Below are 25,837 nucleotides of genomic sequence, written 5' to 3' on the forward strand. Positions count from 1 at the left end.
AGTGAGGGTGGAGCAAAAGCCTCAGTCACAATGAAAGTTTTGCTTAGAAGCGTGTCTCCCCCAGATGTTATAGTCACTCTGCATCGCCCATGCAAGTCAGCCTAACTGCATACGGCTTCCCCCCGAAGTTCCTAGAGCAGTAATTAGGAGCTAGTAGCACTTGGCGCTGTGCTGAGCTTCTTGTGGGCTTCATTTCCCTCCCAACACTGTGACCGCCGGCACCGGAATGGTGGGGAAGTGAGGCGCAGGGTGGTAAGCAGCATATGCAGGGTCCGAGAGTTCATGGCCAGGGGTCCCCCCAGGATGTGGACTCCACAGCTCATGCAGTTACCTCAGCCCTGACCACATGGCCTCTGTGGAGACCACCCAGCAACAAGACCGGTTCATCAGGATACCCACGGAGACCTGACACAACCTCCCCAGGTCCCCATGGAAGGCCAGGGGCACCACAGACTCACATCCATGGCCTCCTTTCTTCTGCTCAATTTTCCTTTTTAAAACTTTTTATTTTGTATCAGAGTATAGCCAATTAACAATGTTGTAATGGTTTCAGGTGGACAGCAAAGGGACTCAGCCATACATATACATGGATCCTTTCTCCCCCAAACTCCCCTCCCATCCAGGCTGCCCCATAACACTGAGCAGAGTTCCCTGTGCCATGCAGTAGGACTGTGTTGCTTATCCGTTTTAAATACAGCGGTCAGTGTGTACTTGTCCATCCCATACTCCCTAACGATCTCTTCTCCCTGTCGTTCCCTCCGGCAACAGTAATCTGCTGAATCTTTTGAATTCCCTTCAGTATGACTTTCCCGTTTCTGCTGGTGCCAACTAGGAGGCTTCCCTGGTGGCTCAGATGATAAAGAATCTGTCTGTAATACAGGAGACCCGAGTTTGATTCCTGGGTCAGGAAGATCCCCTAGAGAAGGGAATGGCAACCCACTCCAGTATTTTTGCTTGGAAAATCCCATGGAGAGGAGCCTGGTGGGCTATGGTCCATGGGTTCACAGAGCTGGACACGACTGAGTGACTAAGCATGCGCAGATGCTGGTGCCAGCTACAGGGAAAAGCAGCAGCAAAAGGAAGGGATGTGTGTCTGTTTTTCAGATTGATTCATTTGCTGAGCAAACCCTAAAATTTTGTTAGCAATTTGGCTTTTGTGCAAAGTGTGTAATGCAAAAAGGTTTTACTGATGGAGATTAAATTACATGGAAGCAGTCCATGATGTCACCTGTCAAAATATTCCTTCACTTGGAAAGCCCCCAAACGCCCCACAATGGGAAGCATACTGGCTCAATTATGGTGCCTTATGGGGTAGAAGGCCCAGCAGCCTTTACAACTGATGTCATGGGTGTAGAAGAATGTGGAGGGCCTGGTGCAGCTTCCTAACCAGAGTAGGTTACAGGTGTGCTGATAACCTGACTTAGGATTAGGGTTAGTGCTGAGGATGGCCTGATGGGGCCAGCACCAGCCACACAGGCCTGGGAGCATCTTGCTGACCTCTTCAGGCTCCTCAGCTATTCTATGGACGCAATATATAAGAATTATTTATTTTTTACTTCTCAGTGGAGGCTTTTCCTGCCATTTTTCAGTACATTTGGTTTCACATAAACAGAGTGTTGAGTTTCTGAAGGCAGGGTATTCCTGTTTCATATTGTTCCTCATTCACTAAGGTACATGTCACAAAATGAGTAAAGGCTGGAGACTAGCTGAAGACAGATACCCATGAACTCAGGCCCAGTGATCTAGTAAAGTTGTTAAATGCAGGTAGCTTTTATCACTAGCCTATGAAGATCTCTCTCCCTCAAAGTTTTCCCCATATAACATTTTTATTAGTTAACTTCTACTCTCCCATCCTAAAGCTTAGTAAGTGATAAAATAATCTTACCTGTCCCGGGTTGTTGCCCCTGCTTGGATGTCGCTGCAGGTGGGTTCTCTGTAGGGTGGCTGGCATCTGGGTGGGACAGGGCACCGCCTGGTCCCCAGTAAGTGGGGACCCGTCCATCCCCGACGGACAGCTTGTCCAGAGATTCCTGGCACAAGGACAACTGTGAGTCACTGTTAAAGGCTTTCAGGGTTCTCTGCATCCTAATACATCACATACAGAGGAGAGCTGGTTTGGGAAAATTCAAGGAGCCCTGGACCAGAAGCCACAAGACCCAGATTCTGGGTTTAAGGTCCAACTAGAAATTTCATGGCCTTGTCACTCTTCCTAAGCATTCAATTTAAGATGTGGGTGATGAGTAGTAGTAGTGATGTTAGTAGCTCAGTCGTGCCTGACTCTTAGCAACCCCATGGACTGCAGCCTACCAGGCTCCTCCGTCCATGGGATTTTCCAGGCAAGAGTACTGGAGTGGGTTGCCATTGCCTTCTCTGCCAGGGTGATTAGGAAAAGGCCAATGAAAACCACAATGAGATAGCATCTCAACCCCCTCAGGATGGCTTCAATCAAGAAGATTGAAATAATAGAAATAACAAGTGTTGCAGGGCTTGCCTGGTGGCTCAGTGGTAAAGAATCCACTCGCCAAACACAAGAGACATGGGTATGATCCCTGGTCCGAGGAGATCCCACAGGCCACAGAGCAACTGAGCCCATGCGCTCCAGAGCCCGTGAGCACTAACTACTGAGCCCACACGCAGCAACTACTGAAGCCCGCCTGCCCTGGAGCCCATGTTCCTCAGGAGGAGACACCACAGTGAGAAGCCTGCACACTACAACTAGAGAGCCCAGGAGCAACAGTGAAGACCCACCACAGCCAAAAAACAAGATAAATGAATACATCTTAAAAAAAAAAACCCAACATGCAGCGCAGAAAAAGCTCTACAGAGGTAAGGCATTATTGTTACACTATGCACTGTGATGCTCAAGACCACAACCAGCTCATTTTGGCAGTTATGGAGAGAATGCATCTGAATAAATAAAATTAGCATTTAATATTTTAAAACTATACTTTAGCCAAGCGTCAATTACTTCCTTTCTTCTAATACCTACCATGAAAATTTTCTCTAAAATAACCTTGCTAAAACGTTAAATCAGATTTATTTGATATTTACCCTCTGAGTGAAGGAGTCATAAAGTGGCCCAAAGGTGGCAGCAGAGGAAAGAGGTGAAACAGATTATCATTTAGCTACTTTTGTTTAAAAAAAGAAAAAAAATAATTTAGTAAAATGTCAATTATCTGCTTAGGGAACTCAACAGTGTTCAGCTCAGTGAATTTTCTATTTACTAATAAGGCATAAGTGTGATATGAAAACAGAAATATCTGAAACTCAACAGAGGTAGTGACTGTCCAGCACTGTGAATGCAGCAAGTGCCACTCAACCGTACACTTTAAAATGCTTTGTTGTTCAGTTGCTAAGTCATGTCCAACTCTTTGCGACCCCATGGACTGCAGCATGCCACACTTCCCTTTCCTATACTAACTTTATGTTAAGTGAATTTCATCTCAATTTTAAAAAGTATTAATAAAAACATTAAAAGACAATCATTTTCCAAAATAAAAAGTCTCATTTTTTTAAGTTCCCAATATAAAGGGTAAATACTTTATGGGCAGTGCATTCAATTTTCTTTCCCATATAGTATAAATAAAATTTGGGAATGAGAAATTTTACAAGAAAAACAACTTCTGTACAAAAATTTTAAAAGGTGCTCAAAGTTCTTACTGAGAATACTAATTCACAATTAGGACATTTTAATAGATATAAATTATTATAAAAAAGATATTTGAGTAAAATCCATGATTTGGCTTTATATACTTATTTAACTTATATGCAGAGTACATCATGAGAAACGCTGGGTTGGAAGAAGCACAGGCTGGAATCAAGATTGCTGGATTATTATTGTTATATCAATAACCTCAGATATGCAGATGACACCACCCTTATGGCAGAAAGTGAAGAGGAACTAAAAAGCCTCTTGATGAAAGTGAAAGTGGAGAGTGAAAAAGTTGGCTTAAAGCTCAACATTCAGAAAACAAAGATCATGGCATCTGGTCCCATCACTTCATGGGAAATAGATGGGAAAACAGTGGAAACAGTGTTAGACTTTATTATTTTGGGCTCCAAAATCACTGCAGATGGTGACTACAGCCATGAAATTAAAAGATGCTTCTTACTCCTTGGAAGGAAAGTTATGACCAATCTATATAGCATATTGGAAAGCAGAGACATTACTTTGCCAACAAAGGTCGGTCTAGTCAAGGCTATGGTTTTTCCAGTGGTCATGTATGGATGTGAGAGTTGGACTGGGAAGAAAGCTGAGCGCCAAAGAATTGATGCTTTTGAACTGTGGTGTTGGAGAAGACTCTTGAGAGTCCCTTGGATTGCAAGGAGGTCCAACCAGTCCATCCTAAAGGAGACCAGTCCTAGGTGTTCATTGGAAGGACTGATGCTAAGGGTGAAACTCCAATACTTTCGCCACCTCATGCAAAGAGCTGACTCATTGGAAAAGACCCTGATACTGGGAAAGATTGAGGGCAGGAGGAGAAGGGGACAACAGAGGATGAGATGGCTGGATGGCATCACCGACTTGATGGACATGAGTTTGAGTGAACTCCGGGAATTGGTGATGGACAGGGAGGCCTGGCGTGCTGCGGTTCATGGGGTTGCAAAGAGTCGGGCACGACTGAGCAACTGAACTGAACTGAGTTATTCAAAATTTGTAATACCCTTAAAAGGAAGAGGTTTACTCATTACCTGAACATGACATTTTAAAATACATTTACTAGTTGGAGGTAATAACAATTTTTAGAAGGAGAAAAAAGGTGTATATAAGGTTAAAAACAAACCCTTCTGCTGAGATTAGCTTTTATGACTTTGTATGTTCTGCTTCTCTTTACATGTATTATATGTTTTACAAATCACTTGAAAACACATCTTTATAAATACAGGCATAAAAATTGCACTTGACAGATACTGCAGGTTTTACAGGTTGACGGTCTGTGACAACCCTGCACTGAGTGGGTATGTTGGTGCCATTTTTCCAACAGCATTTGTTCACTTCCATCATATTTTGGTATTTCTCACAATATCTTACATTTTTTCATTGTTACATTTGTTATGGTGATGTGTGATGTTACTGTTGCAAAAAGATTTATAATTCAACTAAGGCTCAGATAGCTAACACTTTTTAATAATAAAATATTTTTGAATTAAGGTATGTACATTATTTTTAGAGACATAATGCTATTGTACAATTAATAGACTCCAGTATCGTGTAAACGTAACTTTTATATGCACTGGGAAGCCAAACACTTGACTGACGTTATTGCGACATCAGCTTGATTGCAGTGGTCTGGAACTGAACCTGCATTATCTCAGAGGCATGCCTGGACAGCCTTATAAGGCATCTCAGATTCTCTGCTCTGAGTAAAAGTATTTACGTTGAAGAGACTAAATAATGTTTGTTTCTCTTACCCTCTCCTTGCTAAAGTGGAGGTATACTAAATTTTTTTTTAAAAAATGTGCAATTTGATATTTTGGTCCATTCTAACATACTGGTAAACAAGTAGAAACATAAACAATATTAACTTGCATTTACTGTGGTACATTATACGTTTCTCAGTGAATGCATGCCCATTACTTCATGTGATACAACAAGGGTAGGAGTAGCTGTAATTATACATCATCACCGTGGGAAGTCTGAAAAAATAAGGATCAAGCAGAACCTTGACCGCCAGACACTGTTAACCTGTATTTGACGGTCACCCTGACTGTGTGAGATGATCAGGGAAGAGAGCAACATCCCTATTTTACAGTCCAGACAACTGTGGTTCAGAAAGATCAGTAACTTGGCGAGTTACTGCCTAAGTGACCACCGACTAGTCAGTGGAGAAGCTGGTCCCAGACCCAGGGGTTTCCTGCATCTGCCTGGCACTGCCTTTCCATCATCAACCACAGGCCCCGTGTATGGGAAGAGAGGGATTACATCTTTCGGCCACATGATCTCATGACTCAACACTTAGGCACCTCCCCCCACCAATCTGGTGATATATTACTAGGCTCCCAAGCAGTTAGTGTGTTGAAATGAATGACTGTATTCAAAGATGATTCTCCAATCATTATCCTTTATTTCAGGCAGATTACCTTATGCTTTAGAGCAGCGGTACCCAAATTTTTGGCACCGGGGACCAGTTTTGTGGAAGAGAATTTTTCCACAGACTAGTGTGGAGGGTGGGTGTGGTTTCAGGATGATTCAAAAGGATGACATTTATTGTGCACTTTATTGCTATTATTATTATTACATTAGCTCCACCTCAGATCATCAGGCATTAATTAGATCCTGGAAGTTGGGGACCCCTGCTTTATAGCATGCTCCATACTCATTCATACAAGACTCACTGGATCCCAAGTAACTAAGAAATCAGTTACCTTCTCCACAGTTCCTCCTGGCCGATAACCAGTCACGGTCACTTGGATGGAACCATCCTGGACTTCCAAGTCTGCACCGCATGGGTCACTGGCTCCATCGGTCAGCTGTGCTGATTCTGCGCTGCTAGGCCTGGCCTCAGCCTCAGGCCTCTTGCGGTGTGGGCTGACCCTGGCCACGGGCTTGTGCCTGGACCCCAGGCTGTCATTTTGCTGGAGGGAACTGGGGCTGTCTGTGCTCGCTGGACCCTGGGTGCCTGTCCCGGCTCTGCACTCCAGTTTGGGCGAGCTCTTCGATCCTGACAGTTCCTTCCTCCCCGAGCAGCCAGGGCTACCCCTGGGGGCCTCTGATGGGACCAGCAGGCTGGCTGCATGGGAAAGGGGGTCCCGCACGCCTCCTGGGAGGCTCTCCTGGAAGTCCAGCGAGCTGCCGAGGAGAGGCACTGAGGAGGCCTTGCTGACCAGTGTTTTCTTGGGGTGTTCCTCTCGGTTGATACCTGTGACCTTGGAAGAGGCTGTTGAAACGTGTGTAGAGTTGTCCTCTGTCAGCGGCCTGCTGGGACCTGAGAGGGTCCCTGGGAGGGAAATACAGTCGCCTTCGCCATCAAACTCTTCCTCTTCGCTGGCGTCGTCATCAGAGCAGCCCACCCTCCTCTGGCGGAGGAGGGGGTTCCGGAGGACCTCTGGGCTCCCGGGAAGACTGGCTTGCCTGGCGATTGTCACCTGCTTGTGGAAGAGCCCGGAGGCCCGTTGGCTTCCGAGAGACACAAGGCTGTTGGCCCTGGCTTTTCCTGGCTCCTTGTGAGCTGCGGGGGTTGGGAGAAGAAAAGTCAAGTGCAATAGCTTTCCATCTGGTGTGGTCTTTTAATCTAGCCCCCCCTTCTTTACACACGAGCATTTCCACGTTCACAGATGCCAGGTACACCTTCTGGCCACTGCTCACCAGGCATAAACGACACAGTTTCTTGGGATCTGCTTACAGTGAGAGCCAATTTTCTTCTCTCCTCTGCCTACTGTTTTTTCTTTTTTTTTTTTTTTAAACTTAACCTCTGGATTGTTCAACTTACACATGTGTGCTGCCTAGAGACAGAAGTGTGTAACTTGTCAACATCCATGATATCTAACACGTTACTGGGTTCTACCTAAATGCTGCTCCAAATACTCCCTGGGGGAGGATGCCCCAGGATCAACGAGTCCCGCACACCTGGGCCTTCTTATCACCTGAGGTCCTTCCTTCATAGGCAGGAGGGAGACCAGCTTGATTAATGGGCGCGTGAGCTCTGAGAGCGTGGTGAGCTGAAGCCTGAGACTACACATAATTTATAAACTCCAACCTGGGAAGGGAAGGAAGGCGTGGGAGCTCTGCAAACTCTTCGCATCTCGTTAAACGTAGTGAAAAATTACACGTGCTTCCGCCTTAGAGCGTTTCGATCAGAGCCTGGAGGAAGCACGTGGGCTGCTCCAAACGAGCTAGACAGGTTCTTGTCTGAGACAGGGGATTTTCTTATTCAGACGTTAGAAATGAGCAAAAGGAAGCCACACTGGTGGGAGTGAGGAGTCAATGCAGTTCACATCAGGTCATTATTTCAGATTATACTGAGAAAATAATCAATGAGGTCTTTTTTTTAAAAAAAAGTAAAACCCATATGATAACAAATCTGTCTCATGTTCTAAATCATTCACTCACTTCCTTCTAAAAAGAATTAAGTTTAGGGTCTAGTGAAGAATTTGGTTAGGATTCCCCTAAAACATAAGACCATCAGGTTATCAGCCACGATTCAATGCCACAAATTCCAAGACTACACTGTGTAAATAGCATCTCAAGGTGGGGGCAGTTTAGCTTTCCAACTTGGGGTACAGACCGTGCACCCAGCCTGTTGACTGCAGAAGTGGGGAGGCCGGTCACAAGGAGCGCACTGCGTTTTCCAAGATCAAACTCTGCCTTTAGTCAGGGTAGAAAGGTGGCTCCTACTCAACCATGGGTGTGGTCTCCAGTTCTCTTTCCGTACCCCAGCACCGTGACGTGTAAACCAACGCGTCATGGAGTCAGAGAGTCAGGGCTTACGGGAGGTGCTGGGGGGCTCCGCGGAACTGCTGCTGCCGCCGCTCCCTGGAGGGTCCTCGTCTTCGGAGCCGGCCACCATGAAGTCAGACAGCGGGCCTGGGGCGTCGTGAGCAAAGTACTGGGAGAGTTCAGATTCAGAAATCAGGGAGTCCTGTTGAAGAAGGCAGTGCTAGATGAGGAAGATGCGCCAGAGTGGATTATTTTAAATAGTAATTGTGTCCCATCTTCCCGAAAGCACTTTGTTCTCATCTGCGGTCACTCAAAACAGCTGTGATAGTAAACGCCCACCTCCATTTACTTTAGGATCACTAAATTAAACAATGAATGAATTAAAAGGCAATTGCTGCCAGACAATGTTTTTAAGAAATACGTTTTTGGCTGCGATCAGAAAAACCACAGCAGCAATGCATCAACCATCCCAGGAAGAAGACTGGGGGAAGAGATACGAGGAGGAATGGAATTCCAAGCCACTGGTTCAGCTTGCCGATGAAACAACAAAACACGCCAGTTTGACTCTTGTTCTCTGATCCACTGAGTTTTTGGAACAGCCAGCTAAGAAAGATTCCTTAAAGTTGCAGATGCCCTCCCCAAACTGACCCAGGCCCCTTTTATTAAAAAAAGTGGGGGGGGGGCCGTTAGTTTTCAAACTGTAGCTCAGTTCTTTTATTTTGTTGTTTTGTTCTTTTCCTGGATGAATATTTAATAAAAGAAACTCACATTTATGTACTTGTCCTCAAATGGACATTTTTGCTGTTTGCTGTGTAAAATGGCCAAGATGACTCATGGGCAGAAATATCCTATGGTTTGATTTATGGGCTCCAGAACAAAGGTCTGTCTAGTCAAAGCTCTGGTTTTTCCAGTAGTCATGTATGGATGTGAGAGCTGGACTATAAAGAAAGCTAACTGCCAAAGAATTGATGCTTTTGAACTGTAGTGTTGGAGAAGACTCTTGAGAGTCCCTTGGACACCAAGGAGATCCAACCAGTCCATCCTAAATGAAATCAATCCTGAATATTCATTGGAAGGACTGATGCTGAAGCTTAAACTCCAATACTCTGGCCACCTGATGCAAAGAACTGACTCATTTGAAAAGACCCTGATGCTGGGAAAGATTGAAGGTGGGAGGAGAAGGGGACGACAGAGGATGAGATGGTTGGATGGTATCACCGACTCAATGGACATGAGTTTGAGTAGGCTCCAGGAATTGGTGGTGGACAGGGAGGCCTGGCGTGCTGCAGTCTATGGGGCTGCAAAGAGTTGGACACAACTGAGCGACTGGACTGAACTGAACCAGCAGAGCAAGGCAGCAAAGTGCCTTTTCTTGACTCACCTTTTTTGCAAAAGAAGGACTCTTCAAGGGGGTACCTGTTGGGGGAAAAATTTACCATACTGTAAAAACAATGAAGCTCAAATCCTTACAAATAGGCTCACCTTCTTAACAGGAAAAGAAGGAGCCAGACATAGTAAACAAAACCCTCTCTGCTCAATAGGCACGGAGGGGCCGCGTGTGTGGGAATGGACGTGCATGCAGTCTATTGGGTACCCGTCCCACCTCCCAAGATTCTTCTCAAGCTTCAAGCCCCCATATGCTACTGACTCCATGGTGATCCTATTAATAGTTGGAAGTAACTTCCTCTGCATTTCAGAAGAACTTTATACTGCCCATATACCAATTTCCATATGCATACTATAATTTAATTACAAGTGGATGCCTGTTCTCTTCTTCCTTGACTATTTACCTATCACTGATCGGGCCCTGCAAGGCTTAGCACTAGGATCTAGAAAGTGTTCAGTGATATTTGATAAATGGATTGAAGGATGAATGAAGAAAGGAACAGCACTCAAAAAACTCATGAAAGAAAGAGGGAGAGGGCTGAATATCTGTCTTAGTTTTTAGTTGAAGGACAAAAAGACTCAGCATGGAGATTTTAAATTATATTCCATGAGCAAAAAGATTTTAAGGATCATAGCTTAGTAAAATCTTTTATAAATGACTGAGTGAATATATTGGGATTTTGAGAGGACAGCCTTCAGGCAGTTCAGGAGAATGAGTGAGTTGAATAAAGAGTCCATTATGGCTGTGCCCACTTTCAATATATTAATTATGGATGCAAATAATTAGGGTACTTCTTGGTTGCCAAAAAACCGTATGCCTTCCTTTTCCTTTGACAACCAGTAACTCATGTCTGTTTCCTCCCGACATCAGTCTTAATATCAGTAATATCTCGAGTTCAGATACATCAGCAGAGTCCCTTGAGGTTCCCACTCTACAGGAAACATTACTTTTCCAACTTGGTGCAAAGTTTCATGTTTTAAATTCATGTGAAATTCTTACTAAGGCAATCCTCCTATGACTGAACTTTCCACTTGAGGAGGAGGAAAATCATGATTTTTGCAGCCTGTTACATTTCAGTTGAAACTTTTAATTCGTATAAAGAAATCCCAGTTTTGGCTGGATTGTACCCCGTGCCTACAGAAACAACTGGTAATTTGGTAGCGTTTCATTTCTACTTGGAATGAAGTAGAATTCATGTTCTACTTAACATGAATTGTACATAAACACCTGAAATGCTAACTCATTTTTGCAAATTATCTTAAAGCAGTAGAAAAAGCGTGCATGGCTGGAACTTTAATACAGCACGTTAAATAACTGTAGAAATCAAAAGCAGCCGCTAAGGGAAAGCATGGAATCTCTTTGACAGCTACTTCTGCCAAGCCCGGTAATTACCAAGACTCCAATAATAGTGCGCAGGGGAGTGCCCCCGGGGGGAACGTAACGAGAGACTCTTCTGAATGTTGAATGAAGATGTGCAGTTACAGTACCTAAGCCAGGAGAGGAACTGGCCTCTTTGCTCTCCTGATAAGTGCTGCGTGCTATCACTTCATCCATTTCCTGCTCGGAAACCTGATTGTCAGCAGAAAGCACAAATTAGACGGTTTTACTTATTTATTTTTCCCCAATAAAAGTAGCTAGGACCAGAGTCAGAGGCTGGAGCTCAGAAAAAGAGGAAAATTGCAAGACCAAAGACTATGACCACCCTCTGAAGCAATAAACCAGGGCATATGAGTAATTATTATATCCATTAACAGCTGGGTTAATGGACTGCTTCAAACACTGGATTCAAAACCAGACCTTCAGTTGATACCCAAGCTCATGAAGCAAAGCATTCATCGCTGGTTACCAACAACATGGCTGACTTGTGTCTCTCTCCAGAACACTCACTTCTCATTCTTTTTTCCCTAAACTTAAACAATTTCAAACTTACATAAAATTTGCAAGAATAGCACCAGGATAGTATACTCTTCAACTATACTCACTTTAAAAAAAAATATTCCACATTCACACTTGTACTTTATCTTCTTCACACACACACACACAACTTTTTACTAAACCATTTGGGAGTTAGTTCCAGACATCATGACCCTTCACCTGTAAATAATTTAGTAAGTATCTCCTGAAAACAAGGACATTCTCTTAAATAATCTTGGTACTATTATCAAGTTCAGCAAATTTAACATTGATAAAAACGATGGTCGAATATACATTTCACATCCCTAGGACTAGTCTTCAGAAACGCTAGTCAAAGTGTGTATTGAGGCTGGAAATAATTCACAGAAAGTTTGATGCCAGGCTGGGATGAGATAAGGGTTTTCCCTGAGAATGCAAATCAATACTCAGCTGCTTTCATCAACGTCTCGAGAGGTTTAAATGTCAAAGGAAGTAAATAGTGTGCATAGTGATGTGACCGATTTATATTCCAGAGCAAGCTCCTTATCTGCGACGGGCCTTAGCGGCCCCTCACCAACTTCTCTGCCTAGTATGCTTTAGAGAAAAGGTTTTTTGGGGGGAGGGGGTATCGGACAACCCAGAATTCAAAATCCTGTACTCATGTCTATTTATTCTCCTTTATATGTCTATTTATAATCCAAAATAATTCTGAGCCTTAGTCTTTCACGATATCGATAATTTGAAAGACACTAGTCCAATCCAAACCCTCAGTTACGAGTTGTCCAATAGTTTCTTCATGCTTAGATTTAGGTGATGCCTTTGGGGGCAGAAAAACTACAGAATTATAGAAACCGTTTCTTTTTCGGTACATCACAGGATCAGTGTATTTCATAACTGATGATAACTCTGACCACTTGTTTAGGGTTTCACCAGATTTCTCCACAGGATTTGTTGTGTTGTTGCCATTAATGAGTAATCTGGCAGGAGACAGTTTGAGACTGTTTTATCCTGCTTCCCAATATATTTCCACTCAATGGTTTTAGCATCATTCATATTCTTGCTGAATCAGTTATTATAATGAAGTTTTCAAAAATAGTGAATTTATAATTCTCTTTTCCTTCTATATTTTTTGGTGGCATGGTAAACTCATAGATTCCTCCATGCCCCCCTCCCACTCCACCAACAGTTGTTATCCATAACTGTAATTATTTATGGAAAGATTTTTATTTTTTTAATTTCTTAATTTTTTTTTTTTTTTTTTTGACTGTGCCACATGGCATGCGGGATCTTAGTTCCCCAACCAGGGATTGAACCTATACCTTCTGCAGTGGAAGCAGAAGCACAGAGTCTTAACCAATGGACCACCAGGGAAGTCCTTCATGGGAAGATTTTTAAAAAGCCTGATACATGATGAACTATCAGATATTTTAAGAGCAACTACAGGACTTGCATAGTTTTTTTTTTTAAAGGTAAGAATATTTTAAATGTAGGACAGTAATTCTGTGTATTAAAATAACATTCAGAATAAATAATATTTGGATAAGCACAGCCATCTGCCTTAAGAAGTAAATGAACATTTCTATACGGGATTCAGCATTACACTTTAACCTAACACATCAACCATCATCACATCAGGGACTTTGTGTAATAGTTTCTAATAGTCTTCACAGGAAATAAAACATGTACAAACATACATACAGACAAAAGGCATACTCCCACACACACCTTCAGAAACCAAAGAGTAATTCTGTATAAATGAGCCATTAAAAATGGCTGCAGACTTTTCTTGACATTAGACTTTGAATATTTGCAATTATTTTTGAGTGGGATAAAAATGGTTGGGGTTTAAAACAAGTGAAAGATTTCCTGGATAACTCTAATCATGCTGAAAGCCCCAGTATCAATTAATAATGGACCTCTATTACTTTCTTCTACTTAACGTCAGCTAGAATCTGCCACACGAGCAGGTCCAAATCTTAGCTTGTCTAAACCTGGAGGCTTTGAATATCCCAATTGGGCGGCCACTGCTTCAGTCATTATGAGAAACAGAAGAGAAGAAAATCCTTGTGGTATTTCTCTTGGAACAACATGAAAACTGAGGAAGCACATACATTTAGTATCAAAATGTACCACTGGCATGAGATGTTGGGATAAGTGGTATAAAAATACATTAAATGTAAAATGGAATCTTGACCAAAAGGAAAATATAGTATGATGTTACAACTAAGAACACTATGTTTACCTAGGAGGAAACATGAAATCCAGTCAAACAAATACCGAAATTTGGTTCCTTGAACGTATCTCCAGCACCATCCTGACGACCATTCTACCACGGCTAGAAACATGAGTCAACCCGTATGTTCCACGGAATCACAGACCACCAGTAGACCAGGATTGTTTTGCTTTGCACTGGAATGCCATTTCGATGTTTGATTGTATTGGCAAATTAGGCAGATGCTTTGGGGTAAGATTAGGCTGACCAACAAATCACGACCTGTGTGAGGTTGGAATGGATTTTGAAGTCAGAGATGCCTTGAAGCCAATAACTGCAAACCATGGAGAACTTAATTTTCTCTAATGTTGCCGAGGGATGGGCTGGATCAGCAGCCATAGCTTGTTGGACTGCTTCCTAAGGTTAGAGGAGTGTGGCCACGAGGGTGGTGGAATCCAAGGGAGAACCCTGGAGGGAGGAGTTGAGACTGTGAGTCAAAGCAGGGTTAAAAGTGTCCCAGAGAGAGCTCGGGGGACGGCAGGGGGACAGAGTAGAGCAGATTCCGAGGGAAAGGCAGGATTACAGAACAGAAAGGAGAAACACAGGCAATGACAAGGAGAAAAAACAGGAAAAGGTGGAAGCGGGACTTGATTTTCTAGAAATGATATTTATTCAAGTAGCTTTTATGTAAGACATTTTTAAGAATGCTTGTAGGAGTTTCCTGGGTGCTGTAGTGGTTGGGACCTCACCTTCTGGTGTTGGGGAGAGGGTGTGTGTGTAGGTTCGACCCCTGGTCGGGGTGCTAAGATTCCACATGCCTCTGGGCCAAAGAAACAGAAGCAATATTGTAACTACTTCAATAAGACTTAAAAAAAAAGTGCTTGAAGACAAGAGAAAACACCCTGGGGAGTGGGGGTGGGGGAAGTAGCGGGGCTGAGTTTGAATCAGCAATCAAGGTCCAAGGAGCTTGACTGACATCTCTGTCCCGAATCAAGGCACCGAGTCACACCTTTGCAGTGGTTATTTGTATACGGGAAACTGGACGGTCAGGGCTTCCCACGTGGCGCTAGTGGTAAAGGACCTGCTGCCAATGCAAGAGATGTAAGAGACATGGGTTCCATCCCTGGGTTGGGACAATCCCCTGAAGGAGGGCATAGCAACCCACTCCAGTATTCTTGCCTGGAGAATCTCATGGACAGAGGAGTCTGGTGGGCTACAGTCCATGGGGTTGCAAAGAGTCAGACATGACTGAAGTGACTTAGCACACACAGCATGCAACTGGACGAATAACGAACACTGCTGAGACAGTGAAAATGACCCCATAAAGTTACTGCACTGAAGAAATCTCAAATGTGCCACATGGGAGAACCTGCCAGGTCTCCTGGTACAAACTTCTTACTTGTAAACTAGCATAAGAGTCCATCCAGTATAGCAGTATGGGGCCATTCAGGATGTAATCAAATAACTCTACAAATAATACAAAGTGGACAGTAGCCATATGTCAGGCATTGGAAGACTTAATGGTCTAAATGAGCATTCTGAGTTGTTGAAAGGTCAGATTTTGGAGGAGGGAGAAAAAAAGATTACCATGTTGGAGACAAGCTGATTTTAAGAGTTTTACCTGGAGTACTCAAAAACAACCAAAAACAGCTCTCAAAATGGGTTGAGTTGAACTTGCTAAAGTATCCTGTGGTTAGCTTAAAAAATTAAAAGCAATCGTCTAAGTAGAAGAGATACAACCAAGTAAATAGCATGCATGCATGCTAAGTCACTTTAGTCATGTCCAGCTCTGCAACCCCATAGACTGTAGCCCACCAGGCTCCTCTGTCCTTGGGAGTTCCAGGGCAAGAATACTGGAGTGGGTTGCCATTACCTTCTCCAAAGTAAACAGCAGAGGTCCCCCACACAGGGGCTATGATTATCTGCAAGTCAGTGTGGCGAAACGGTGTGAGACTGATGCTGGAAGAAAATTAGTGGGCTCTTAAGCATTATTCACACAAGTATTTTGCTCAGGTCAAGGATGGCCTGGACAGAGCATCAACTTCAATGCTTTCTGATTTTCTGGATGCAGAAACCTGAAAAGGCTAAGTATCTCACCAAAGATTGAACAGCCAGCGGGGGTTACTCAGAACCCTACCTTCCATACTTAGCACTCCCACCTTCCACTAACTTTAAGTTCACCAATAATATTGTCAACATTTTCTAATAAAATGTTCTGAGTGTGAAGATGAAGTCCAGATCAATAATTCATTTCCCAAGTGTTATCAGTTACCTTGGTCACTGGGTGGCCACAGGCTGATTCCCATCCCCAGCTGGGTGAACGGTCTCATCAAAGAGTCTGCATGGTCATAGGAACACATGTGCCATTGCTACTGGGCAAACAGCTGTCTTCCCATACTTAGGACAGTGTGAGATACTTCACCTTTGGATTAGGGTGCCGGCCGATGACCAGGCGAACAGGTCCTGGGGGGCATTTGCTCAAGATGGAGTGGACTTTGCTTAAAGCAGCATGGCGGACGTTGACGGAGTTCACTTCCAGGATTTGATCTCCGCGGCTAGGGAGGACAACATGATCAACTCTCTGCAGTAACAGTTAGTTTTTCACAAGACTTCCTTCTGGGAGTGGTTTACATAATATGAAATCTTTTCTGAATACTTTTAAGGAGCAAATGATATCCTCGCATCTTTGCCTACGTATAAAAAAGCAAAACCCTCATAAACACATTAGGTTTTAAACTGACAAAGACCATTATGGGTATCTACCTGCATTTTCAGAAGTAGTAAAGTTAAAATTGATAATAAGGACAACAATGAAGGTTACTATTACTCAAACACGTATTGCAGGCCAAGTATTATAAAAAGAAATTTATGTAACAATGCTTTGACTAGGTATTATTATTCCTATTATGTAGGTAAGGCCATGGGCTCGGAGAGGTCACCCAGATGTCACACACTGCTGAACTCAGGTTTGCCTACCTTTGCTCATCAAGTGACAGTCCCTCGACCACCACCAGTTGCTTTTTCCCTACCATCTTGAAATGATTATTGTAATATAATTTAAGAAGGAAATATCTGAAGCTCAAAGGTTACCCAATAATTTGTAAAAACGTTTCAGATTTGAACAAATGAGAAATTGGGGACAAGATGCCCATTTTGACTTGAAATTATAGGGAGAGAACTCAGTATGAGAAAACAAAGAGTCTTTATGTGGGGTTTGAAGAATGGTCATTTGGCAGGCTCCAGACATATGGAACCATTCAAGAAAGAAACATCATCTTGGGATGTCATTAAAGGATTTTTTTCCTTGGGTTCTAAAAGTATATTTTCTTTAATGTACTTTGGATGATTTGCTCAATTTTTTTCGATATGGAAATTCACTCTGATGATTAACTAAAAACATAATATAATCTATTAACAGGGCCTCAAAATGGCAACCTCAAGGAATGTCATTTTGATAATTCCTCAACTGCTCAAGGACCTGAAAACTTAGAGGGGAGAAAGATGATACTGTTTGCACAGAGTGCTTCATGAAATACGTGTACATTCTTGTGAAGTTTAGGTGGGCACAGACCCACTGCAATTACTATATAATAGAACACCGAAACTTCTCTTGTATAAACAGAATACCCAAGCTACAACTCAGCTAGCCGAACTGAGAAATCAGACACGCAGTGATTTCAGACAGTAACCATCTAGACATCACGTCTCAAAAAGGAATGAAACAACAGGAAAGGTTCAGGAGATTGTACTTAATAATAAAGGCCTCCTGTTCAAGGGCATGATCTTAGGACTCTCTTGTATCCAGTGATTCTGAGCCATTTTGAGTAGTTCCCAGCAGCTTATATGAATTCTATATAAATGTATAGGAAAGAGAAAGAAAATATTTGGATAATTATAGGTATCTACATAGACTTGTATTGTGTCAAGTTTCTGAAACTGAACTTCTGAGTCCAAATAGAACAGAACTGGTAGGGAAAGCCAAGATCTGGAATTCTTGAACCAAATTTCATTTATCTTTTCATCTTTGGAGATGCTTTTGATTGTAATTCTAGCTACATGACCGCAAAATAATATAAACATTTAGAATTTCACAAGGGAATGTAACAGGGCAGGTATCTTATATATGTATTCACATATTCACAAACCCACCAGAACTCTAATTCTCAGGTTTACAACCAACCTCAGATTGCTCTCCATCTTGGCCACTGATCCTGGGGCAAGGCTGTGGATGTAGATGCCAGGAGGGCTGTTTTCTAGGGCCAGGCAGCAGGCACCGATGCCTAAGCCAACTCTGGGCTCTGTGGGAGGCATCATTGAAAGAAAACAAAATCAAAATAAACAAAGAAAAGGAGTATCAGTAATTTGAAACTGCATTACTGTATACTTTGACCAAAACCCACTTATTTTTAGACCAGACTTAGGATATACATTTTACTTTTGTCAATGTGAGCCACTTTCTTTTAATGAAATGAGTCTATGGCAGAACCAGGGGCTAACTATGGACTGTGAATTATTTGATGGTCCATTCTCTTCTTAGTCTGAAGGGTCTCCTTGAATCTGTTTTTGGAAACAGGCAGAGTCCCAGTAGCATTTTCTATTCTGGATATACAACTTCAGGCTTTCTTTTGCCTCCCATTGATTTCTAGGTTGTTCAGTTGCTCATCATATTTCTACCACTGGAGGCAAAGATTAAAAGCAGTAAGATTTGGTGTTACCCAGGACTTTTAGTTACTGCTGTTAGCTATATTCTTAACTATATTCTTTCTCCTTGAAAATGTTATATTGGCCCTAGAATTCAGCTAGTCAGTGATGTTTTTAACATGAGTCTCTGACACACAGTGATTCATCCAGAGACAGCTTTAAAAAACTGAGCTACGGGGAACTTTTCTTCACTTTAGTGAAGTGACTGAGATCTCTCCTTTTGATCCTACTGCCCATTTAGAGAACGCCATATGTTGTTGGTAGCAGAATGTTCCAAAGAAGCAATTCATAGAAAAAGACATATAAAAAAAAATGAACCTAAGAACAGATTACAAATTATGATTTGAGAGAATGTAACGAAATGAGGACAAGCTGGTATCACCTTTGTTGAGGGTTACTTCCATGACGATTCTGTCCTTGGGCCCGGGGGCCTTCCGACCCAGGGACAAACTGCCTTCATCATTGCCCACCGCTGAGGTTCCCCCGCTGGCATTGAAGTTTGGGGAGCTTGATCTGCTCATGTGTGTGGGTGTGGAGCAGGGCGTGAGACTCGGGCTCAGTAACTTGGTGCGTACCGTTAAGACAAACAATCCACTCCGGATTTGCTGAGAAAACAGGAAGAAGGGCTAAAACATTCAGGTTGTCCTTTTATCAAATGATGGGGAAAAAAAAAATCACCAAACCCAAACCAGAATGAAATAAAGAAAAACAAAGATTATGATGAAGGAGGTCAATAAGAATGTCCTTACCTTAAAGGTATGAATGGCTTCTTGAAATGTCAAGCCCTTGATTGGTATTCCATTTACATCTAGGATTTCATCCCCTAGTGACCAAATTTGAGAATTACATTAACATCAAGCTTTAGTTTACTGGAATCTAACTGCTTGGTCAGTATTAAATAAAATACCATACAGTCCCTGATTTACAACTCTTTAAGATGAATTTTCACTTAAGTGAAAGTGGAGAGTGAAAAAGTTGGCTTAAAGCTCAACATTCAGAAAACGAAGATCATGGCATCCGGTCCCATCACTTCATGGCAAATAGATGGGGAAACAGTGGAAACAGTGTCAGACTTTATTCTTTTGGGCTTCAAAATCACTGCAGATGGTGACTACAGCCATGAAATTAAAAGACGCTTACTCCTTGGAAGAAAAGTTATGACCAATGTAGATAGCATATTGAAAAGCAGAGACGTTACTTTGCCAACAAAGGTTCGTCTAGTCAAGGCTATGGTTTTTCCAGTGGTCATGTATGGATGTGAGAGTTGGACTATGAAGAAGGCTGAGCGCCGAAGAATTGATGCTTTTGAACTGTGGTGTTGGAGAAGACTCTTGAGAGTCCCTTGGACTGGAAGGAGATCCAATCAGTCCATTCTGAAGGAGATCAGCCCTGGGATTTCTTTGGAAGGAATGATGCTAAAGCTGAAACTCCAGTACTTTGGCCACCTCATGCAAAGAGTTGACTCATTGGAAAAGACTCTGATGCTGGGAGGGATTGGGGGCAGGAGGAGAAGGGGACGACAGAGGATGAGACGGCTGGATGGCATCACTGACTCGATGGACGTGAGTCTGGGTGAACTCCGGGAGTTGGTGATGGACAGGGAGGCCTGACGTGCTGCGATTCGTGGGGTCGCAAAGAGTCGGACACGACTGAGCGACTGAACTGAACTGAAGATGAATTTTATTGTTCCAATATACTCTCATTAGCTTAGCTCCAAGGAATGTTACAAAATGGGTCAATAAATGACATTGCATGTTATTCTGCGGTAATTCTCTATTTTCACCTTTAATTAAAACAACTGTGGGAAGCATCAAGATCTTACTCTCCTGCCATTACCAGGTCTGATAATACATGTTCTACATTTAGAAATCAAACTACAAAGACTGAATTCCTACCCTTTTCTTACAGTCTTTGGTTTACAACTTAAACCCACTGGTGGTGAAGCACAAACAGCCATAACATGTGCGAAGCCAAGCCTATATTTTCAGAAAGACATGGTGTGTGAAAAGTGGCTTCAATGATAGAGACAAGGAAACACATGAGATATCCCTTAGGAATGGCAGCCTCACATCTACGTGCAGCCCCACAGTCTGGATGCTTGGTTTTAATGGTGCTCAAGGTTCTCAGTCAGTAAGTGGCAAGTTAGTATTCACTTCTATCTAAGAGACTGTTGTAGACTAATACCAAATTTCTTTCTCTCTCTCTTCCTCTCATTCTCTTTCTCTCTCAAACTATCCTGAACTCATCTTCAACTCCAAGAAGGCACAGTCAGGTCATTTTTCAAGTTGTTGATAGTGTCTGCTGGGAACATAATAGAGCTTGGACATTCTCTTGACTTAAAGCTAGTTTCCGGCTTTGGACTCCTGTGTCATGGTCTAGTTTTTGGAGTAACAGTTCATCAAAAACACCACAAGGGTGCACAAGCTGAACCCTGCACAGCAGTATGGTGCAGAAGAGGAACTCCCTTATAACAGAGTGCAAAGTGGCCCATGAACGCACATTTTCACCTCTTACGGACAGCTGATCCCAGGAGTGCACGAAGTATTCCATTAAAGGAACCCTGTACACAGGTTTAAAAAGGCAAGCAGCACTGAACCCATGTGTTATGTGCCTTTTCTGTAAATGCAATTACAGATGTTGCAAAACAAGTGAAATAATCTGTTTAAAAATCACCTGGCATAACCAAGACTCAACTAGGTGAGGTTTTTGGTTTGTTTCCACCTGAGAAAAAGGTAGAAACATTAAAATGATCGCTCATGCTCTTAAAAATCTTTAAAGATTACTTAAAAGACAGATCAATTCAACAGGTTGAAAAGCCATTCTGATGACCTCTATTTATTGTAAGTGAATACATACGAAAATACAGGATTTAGGAGAAGCAAGTGCTATTAACCTCTCCTATCGATTTTTTCCCTGCCATTTTGCCCCACTCTGCTAGCACTGCAGGATGAATTTCAGTCAAGTGAACACATGGCACATCCATTATAAAAATGCTCCGCTAGAATTTTACATTGTTGGGAAACGAGACACAAACACCACCTGGGAGTTAACCCTTCCTCTGAGAAAGAAAGAAAAAATTCTGCCATTAAAATATGAAGCTTGGTCATGGCTTATCATTAGGACACAGACTTCTGGGATCGCTCTGCCTACAAAGAAAAGAGATTCCAATTTATTCCTATCAGTTTAAAAGAAATAAGCTGGTTAAACACAACATAATTGCACCAACTGAACTGAACGGTCACAGCATTTTTGAAGGTAACTAGTAACAGTATGATTCAATCATTCCATGCAGGAAGTATATTAATAAGGAGGAGAAAAAATCAGGATTCACAAACAAGTTCTGGGAATCTAAGGTACAGATTGGTGCATATAGTTAACGAGACTGGGTTATATAATTAAAAATTGCTAAGAAAGATGCTAAATGTTCTCATCACATGCACACACACTAGGTCAATACGTGAGGTGATGGAGGTATTCATTAACATTGTTTGGCAATCATTTTGCAATACGCAAGTGTATAAAGTTATCACGTTGTACACCTTCAATGCACATAGTTATCAATTATATCTCAATAAAGCTGGGAGCAAAAAGTGCTTGTCTAGTATGTGTAGGTGTGTCAAAAATGGTAGGTGCTATGGGGTTGGTGAAAGATGTTTATGTACTCCAGCCCCAAGCAAGAATGCACTGTAAATGCTCAGGAATTTTCAAGGCAATTTCAAAGATCACGGGGACAAGACAGACATTTAAAAACCCAAAGATATGAAGCCACTTCTCACATAACGTCTCATGTAATCCTCACAACAGTTCTTCAAGGTAGGTATTCACATCCCAAGTTTACAACAGAAGAAAGTGAAGCTCAGGTTTATGCGAATTGTCCAAGGTCCTGAGTAAGCACTGGATTCAGCCCAAGTCTATCCAACTACCAAGCCCAGAGCCACAGCCACTCATGCATTTGCTTCACACCTTGCCAGGGGGCAGATTCTCCTAGAATCAGAGCTCACTGAAGACCACCAGAAGGTTCTCTCCTACCTTCTTTAAGTCTTCCATCCTCTGCAGCCGATCCATTTGGGAAAATGGTCTTGACAAAAATCCCCATCTGTCCTCGAATGCAGTCTCGACCTCCAGCAATGCTAAAGCCAAGGCCCTGGATGCAGAGAAGATGGGGGTGCAGGCTGTCAGTGCACGTCTTCACTGAGGGCACCCCCCAATGTAGTATTTAACTTAGAGTTGAGTTAAAGTGAAAGTGTTAGTCACTCAGTTGTGTCCGACTCTTTGCAACCCCATGGACTGTAGCCCACCAGGCTCCTCTGTCCATGGGATTCTCCAGGCAAGAATACTGGAGTGGGTTGCCATGCCCTTCTCCAGAGGGTCTATTCTGACCCAAGGATCAAACCTGGGTCTCCTGCATTGCAGTTGGATTCTCTACCATCTGAGCCATGAGGGAAGCCCGTAGAGTTGAGTTAGTAGCTACAAATTCATGTGTTCCCCTCACCATGACCCTCCTCAGATCCAACTTGCATTATGCTAGCTATGCATTATATTAATGGGTGAAAAGTTTTAGGTAAACATATGAAATTGCTGACATTTGATGATCTTTTGATCTCCAAAGATGTCAATTTCACATGGATCAATTAATAGCTCATAGCTGTGCAGGGGCCATATCTGTTTTATTCTTTTATTTTTGTATAATATCAAATGGATATCAAAATGGCTATTTTGATATTTGTGTAACAAATTATTTGTCATTATTTCTCATGATAATGGAAATGCCATGAAATTCATTCAAAAGGATAACAAGGGGGTATTCCTTGAAGCGGCAGGGTTCGATTTTCTTTCAGTAGTGGTACAAGCTGGGGCATTTACCCCACCCTTGATGGTGCCCTAGCTGCCAGGTGATGACTCCTGAAATCATAAGGGCAAAAAGGGTTTGATGATGTCACCTGCAGGGCCATGGGAAACGATGCCAGGGTATCCACTCAAATCTACCCAAAGGCCACTTACTTGATTCTTCTTTATACCTTTTCCCTTACTTAATGTAAAAACAACACTAAAAAGGAATCATTTAAAATATATATACTAGCATTTACCTAGAGAGAAAAATAGTGCACACAAGAGAGCTCACCTTGCCCTTTTCTTTGTACAGCCCAATGATGGAGATGACTGACGGCCGGATGAGTCTCCACGGAGATTCCACCTGAGTTGTGCTTAGTGAGCGAGTGGACTTCTTCACAATGTGGTATTCCTAAAAGTCAGCACATGAGGTCACAGATCGTCTCACTTATCCTGCTGTGGTCCCTGGTATAAAAATATACTCAGATTTGGGAAACCTCAGTTGTCTTTTGTGTTAGATGGCCATTGGCCTGTGGTCCATACCTGGTCCAGTGGGTTAAATAAAGCTTATTATAAAGCACATTGGAGGAACAGCCCCAACTGTGATGGACTGCCACGTTTTCTTTCCCCACATAAACAACCTAGGCTGCACCTTCCTCGAGCCTACTCCACATATCCTACTTTTTGCTTTCTGGAGTGGAATTAGGGACCAGAAACCAAGTGGCCTTGGAGATGCAGAATGAGCATCCTCTGGTCAGGGTCTCCGCTGGAAGTCACCGCTGCCCCAACTCCAAGTTCACAGTCATGGTTAGCAAGTAGCTCATCATTTCAAGCTCAATTCACTCACTCAAAACTCAGCAAGCTTTTGTTTCTTATAAAACCCAAACCACAAACCCAGACAACTGTTATTCCGTATTAAAAAAAAAATCCCTCTGAGAGACTGCAGCAGCTTCAGCTCTGGTCCCTCACATTTGGAAAATGAAATACTTTTCCACAAGCCACACTTTCCCTTTCTGGCACGCAGCAGCTCAAAATCTTGATCTCTTTTCCCTTCCCATCACCCACCAAGTCCACGTGTGTAAGCAGTGTGGACCATTCATAATATAAACAAGAGAGTAAATGAATCTATTGCTAAAGCACTGTGACAATCTAGCTCCTTGCTATTCTTTTTTGAATAATACATTTCTTAAATGACATAGATATTCTAACATAAACAACAAAATCATTTCATGTTTCATATGAGAAAAAAGACACTAGAAAATAGTCTTTATCCTTAATCAGCATATTCTACATTCAAAGGTAGAAATGAGATCTGCTAATGATATTTTCGTGTTCCTAGCAGCTTAGAACAACTATATCTTGCAGTTTTACATAATATCTGTCCGCTATGTTGGCCTCCCAGCCTCTGATTCATTTAAAAAACGAAAATGATGTTGGCTTGGCAAGGTTACCACCCTTTTACCGAAACTATTATGGAAATACTTTGGCCACCTGATGTGAAGAGGCGACTCGTTGTAAAGACCCTGTTGCTGGGAAAGACTGAGGGCAGGAGGAGAAGGGGACGACAGAGGATGAGATGGTTGGATGGCATTGTTGACTTGATGGACATGAGTCTGAGCAAACTCCAGGAGTTGGTGATGGACAGTGAAGCCTGGCGTGCTGCAGTCTGTGGGGTCACAAAGAGTTGGACACAACTGAGCAACTGAACTACAACAATTATGGAAACAGCCAGGCATAGCCCTCGAATATAGAGGTTCATGAGCAGACTCACAAGGGAACTCTTTCTCTGATCAACAACCTCCAGCAGAGCCTTATTCCATCTGCCTTGCAGGAATCAGAGGCTGGCAGGCTTCACTCTTCTCCTGAGGAGTTTTAGGGGTCTCACTGCACTTTTAGACTTCTGTCATCCCATGTAGCAGCCATGAGCCACCTGTGGCCATCTATATTTAAATTAAGATATATGAAAATTAAAAATGTATTTCTCAGTCTCTCTAGCCACTTTTCATGTGCTTCAAAGGCACATGTGGCTACCATATTGGGTAGTGTAGACATAAAACATTTCCATCACTGCAGAAAGCTTTACTGGATAGCTCTAATCTAGACGATACCTTTCAGTGGAGGGAGGGTAGGAGAAAGAGAAATAGAGGAGAGAGGAAGGGGCTTCCCTATGGCTCAACGGTAAAGAATCCACTGCCCATGCAGGAGATGTGGGTTCAACCCCTAGATCAGGAAGATCCCCTGGAATAGGGAATGGCAACCACTTCAATATTCTTGTCGGAGAAATCCCATGGACAGAGGAACCTGGTGGGCTACAGTCCTGAGGTCACAAAAGAGTAGGATGTGACTTAACAACTAATCAACAAAAGTAGAAGGAAGGAAGGAAAAAAAGGCAAATCCTGGGAGGAAAAGAAAAAGGCAGACAAGAGAGGACAGAAAA

At 42.7% G+C, this 25,837-nt stretch overlaps 1 protein-coding gene across 19 annotated transcripts in view; it reads right to left on the reverse strand.

Moving 5' to 3' along the window:
• PDZD2 (PDZ domain containing 2) overlaps positions 1-25,837 on the reverse strand; it is a 216,348-nt gene that overhangs the window by 19,963 nt on the left and 170,548 nt on the right. For all 19 annotated transcript variants that reach the window (XM_055555293.1, XM_055555297.1, XM_055555296.1 and 16 more), the window contains 11 exons: positions 23,693-23,812; positions 22,600-22,714; positions 19,320-19,393; positions 18,953-19,175; positions 18,050-18,167; positions 16,292-16,424; positions 11,252-11,333; positions 9,759-9,793; positions 8,429-8,579; positions 6,367-7,169; positions 1,886-2,030 (listed from right to left, as the gene is read on the reverse strand). In XM_055555293.1, coding sequence (XP_055411268.1) covers positions 1,886-2,030; positions 6,367-7,169; positions 8,429-8,579; positions 9,759-9,793; positions 11,252-11,333; positions 16,292-16,424; positions 18,050-18,167; positions 18,953-19,175; positions 19,320-19,393; positions 22,600-22,714; positions 23,693-23,812 — 1,999 coding nt within the window. The remainder of the gene's footprint in view (positions 1-1,885; positions 2,031-6,366; positions 7,170-8,428; positions 8,580-9,758; positions 9,794-11,251; positions 11,334-16,291; positions 16,425-18,049; positions 18,168-18,952; positions 19,176-19,319; positions 19,394-22,599; positions 22,715-23,692; positions 23,813-25,837) is intronic.

The sequence above is a fragment of the Bubalus kerabau genome, chromosome 18 (genome assembly GCF_029407905.1).
Source record: "Bubalus kerabau isolate K-KA32 ecotype Philippines breed swamp buffalo chromosome 18, PCC_UOA_SB_1v2, whole genome shotgun sequence".
In the NCBI taxonomy this organism is placed as follows: domain Eukaryota; kingdom Metazoa; phylum Chordata; class Mammalia; order Artiodactyla; family Bovidae; genus Bubalus; species Bubalus kerabau.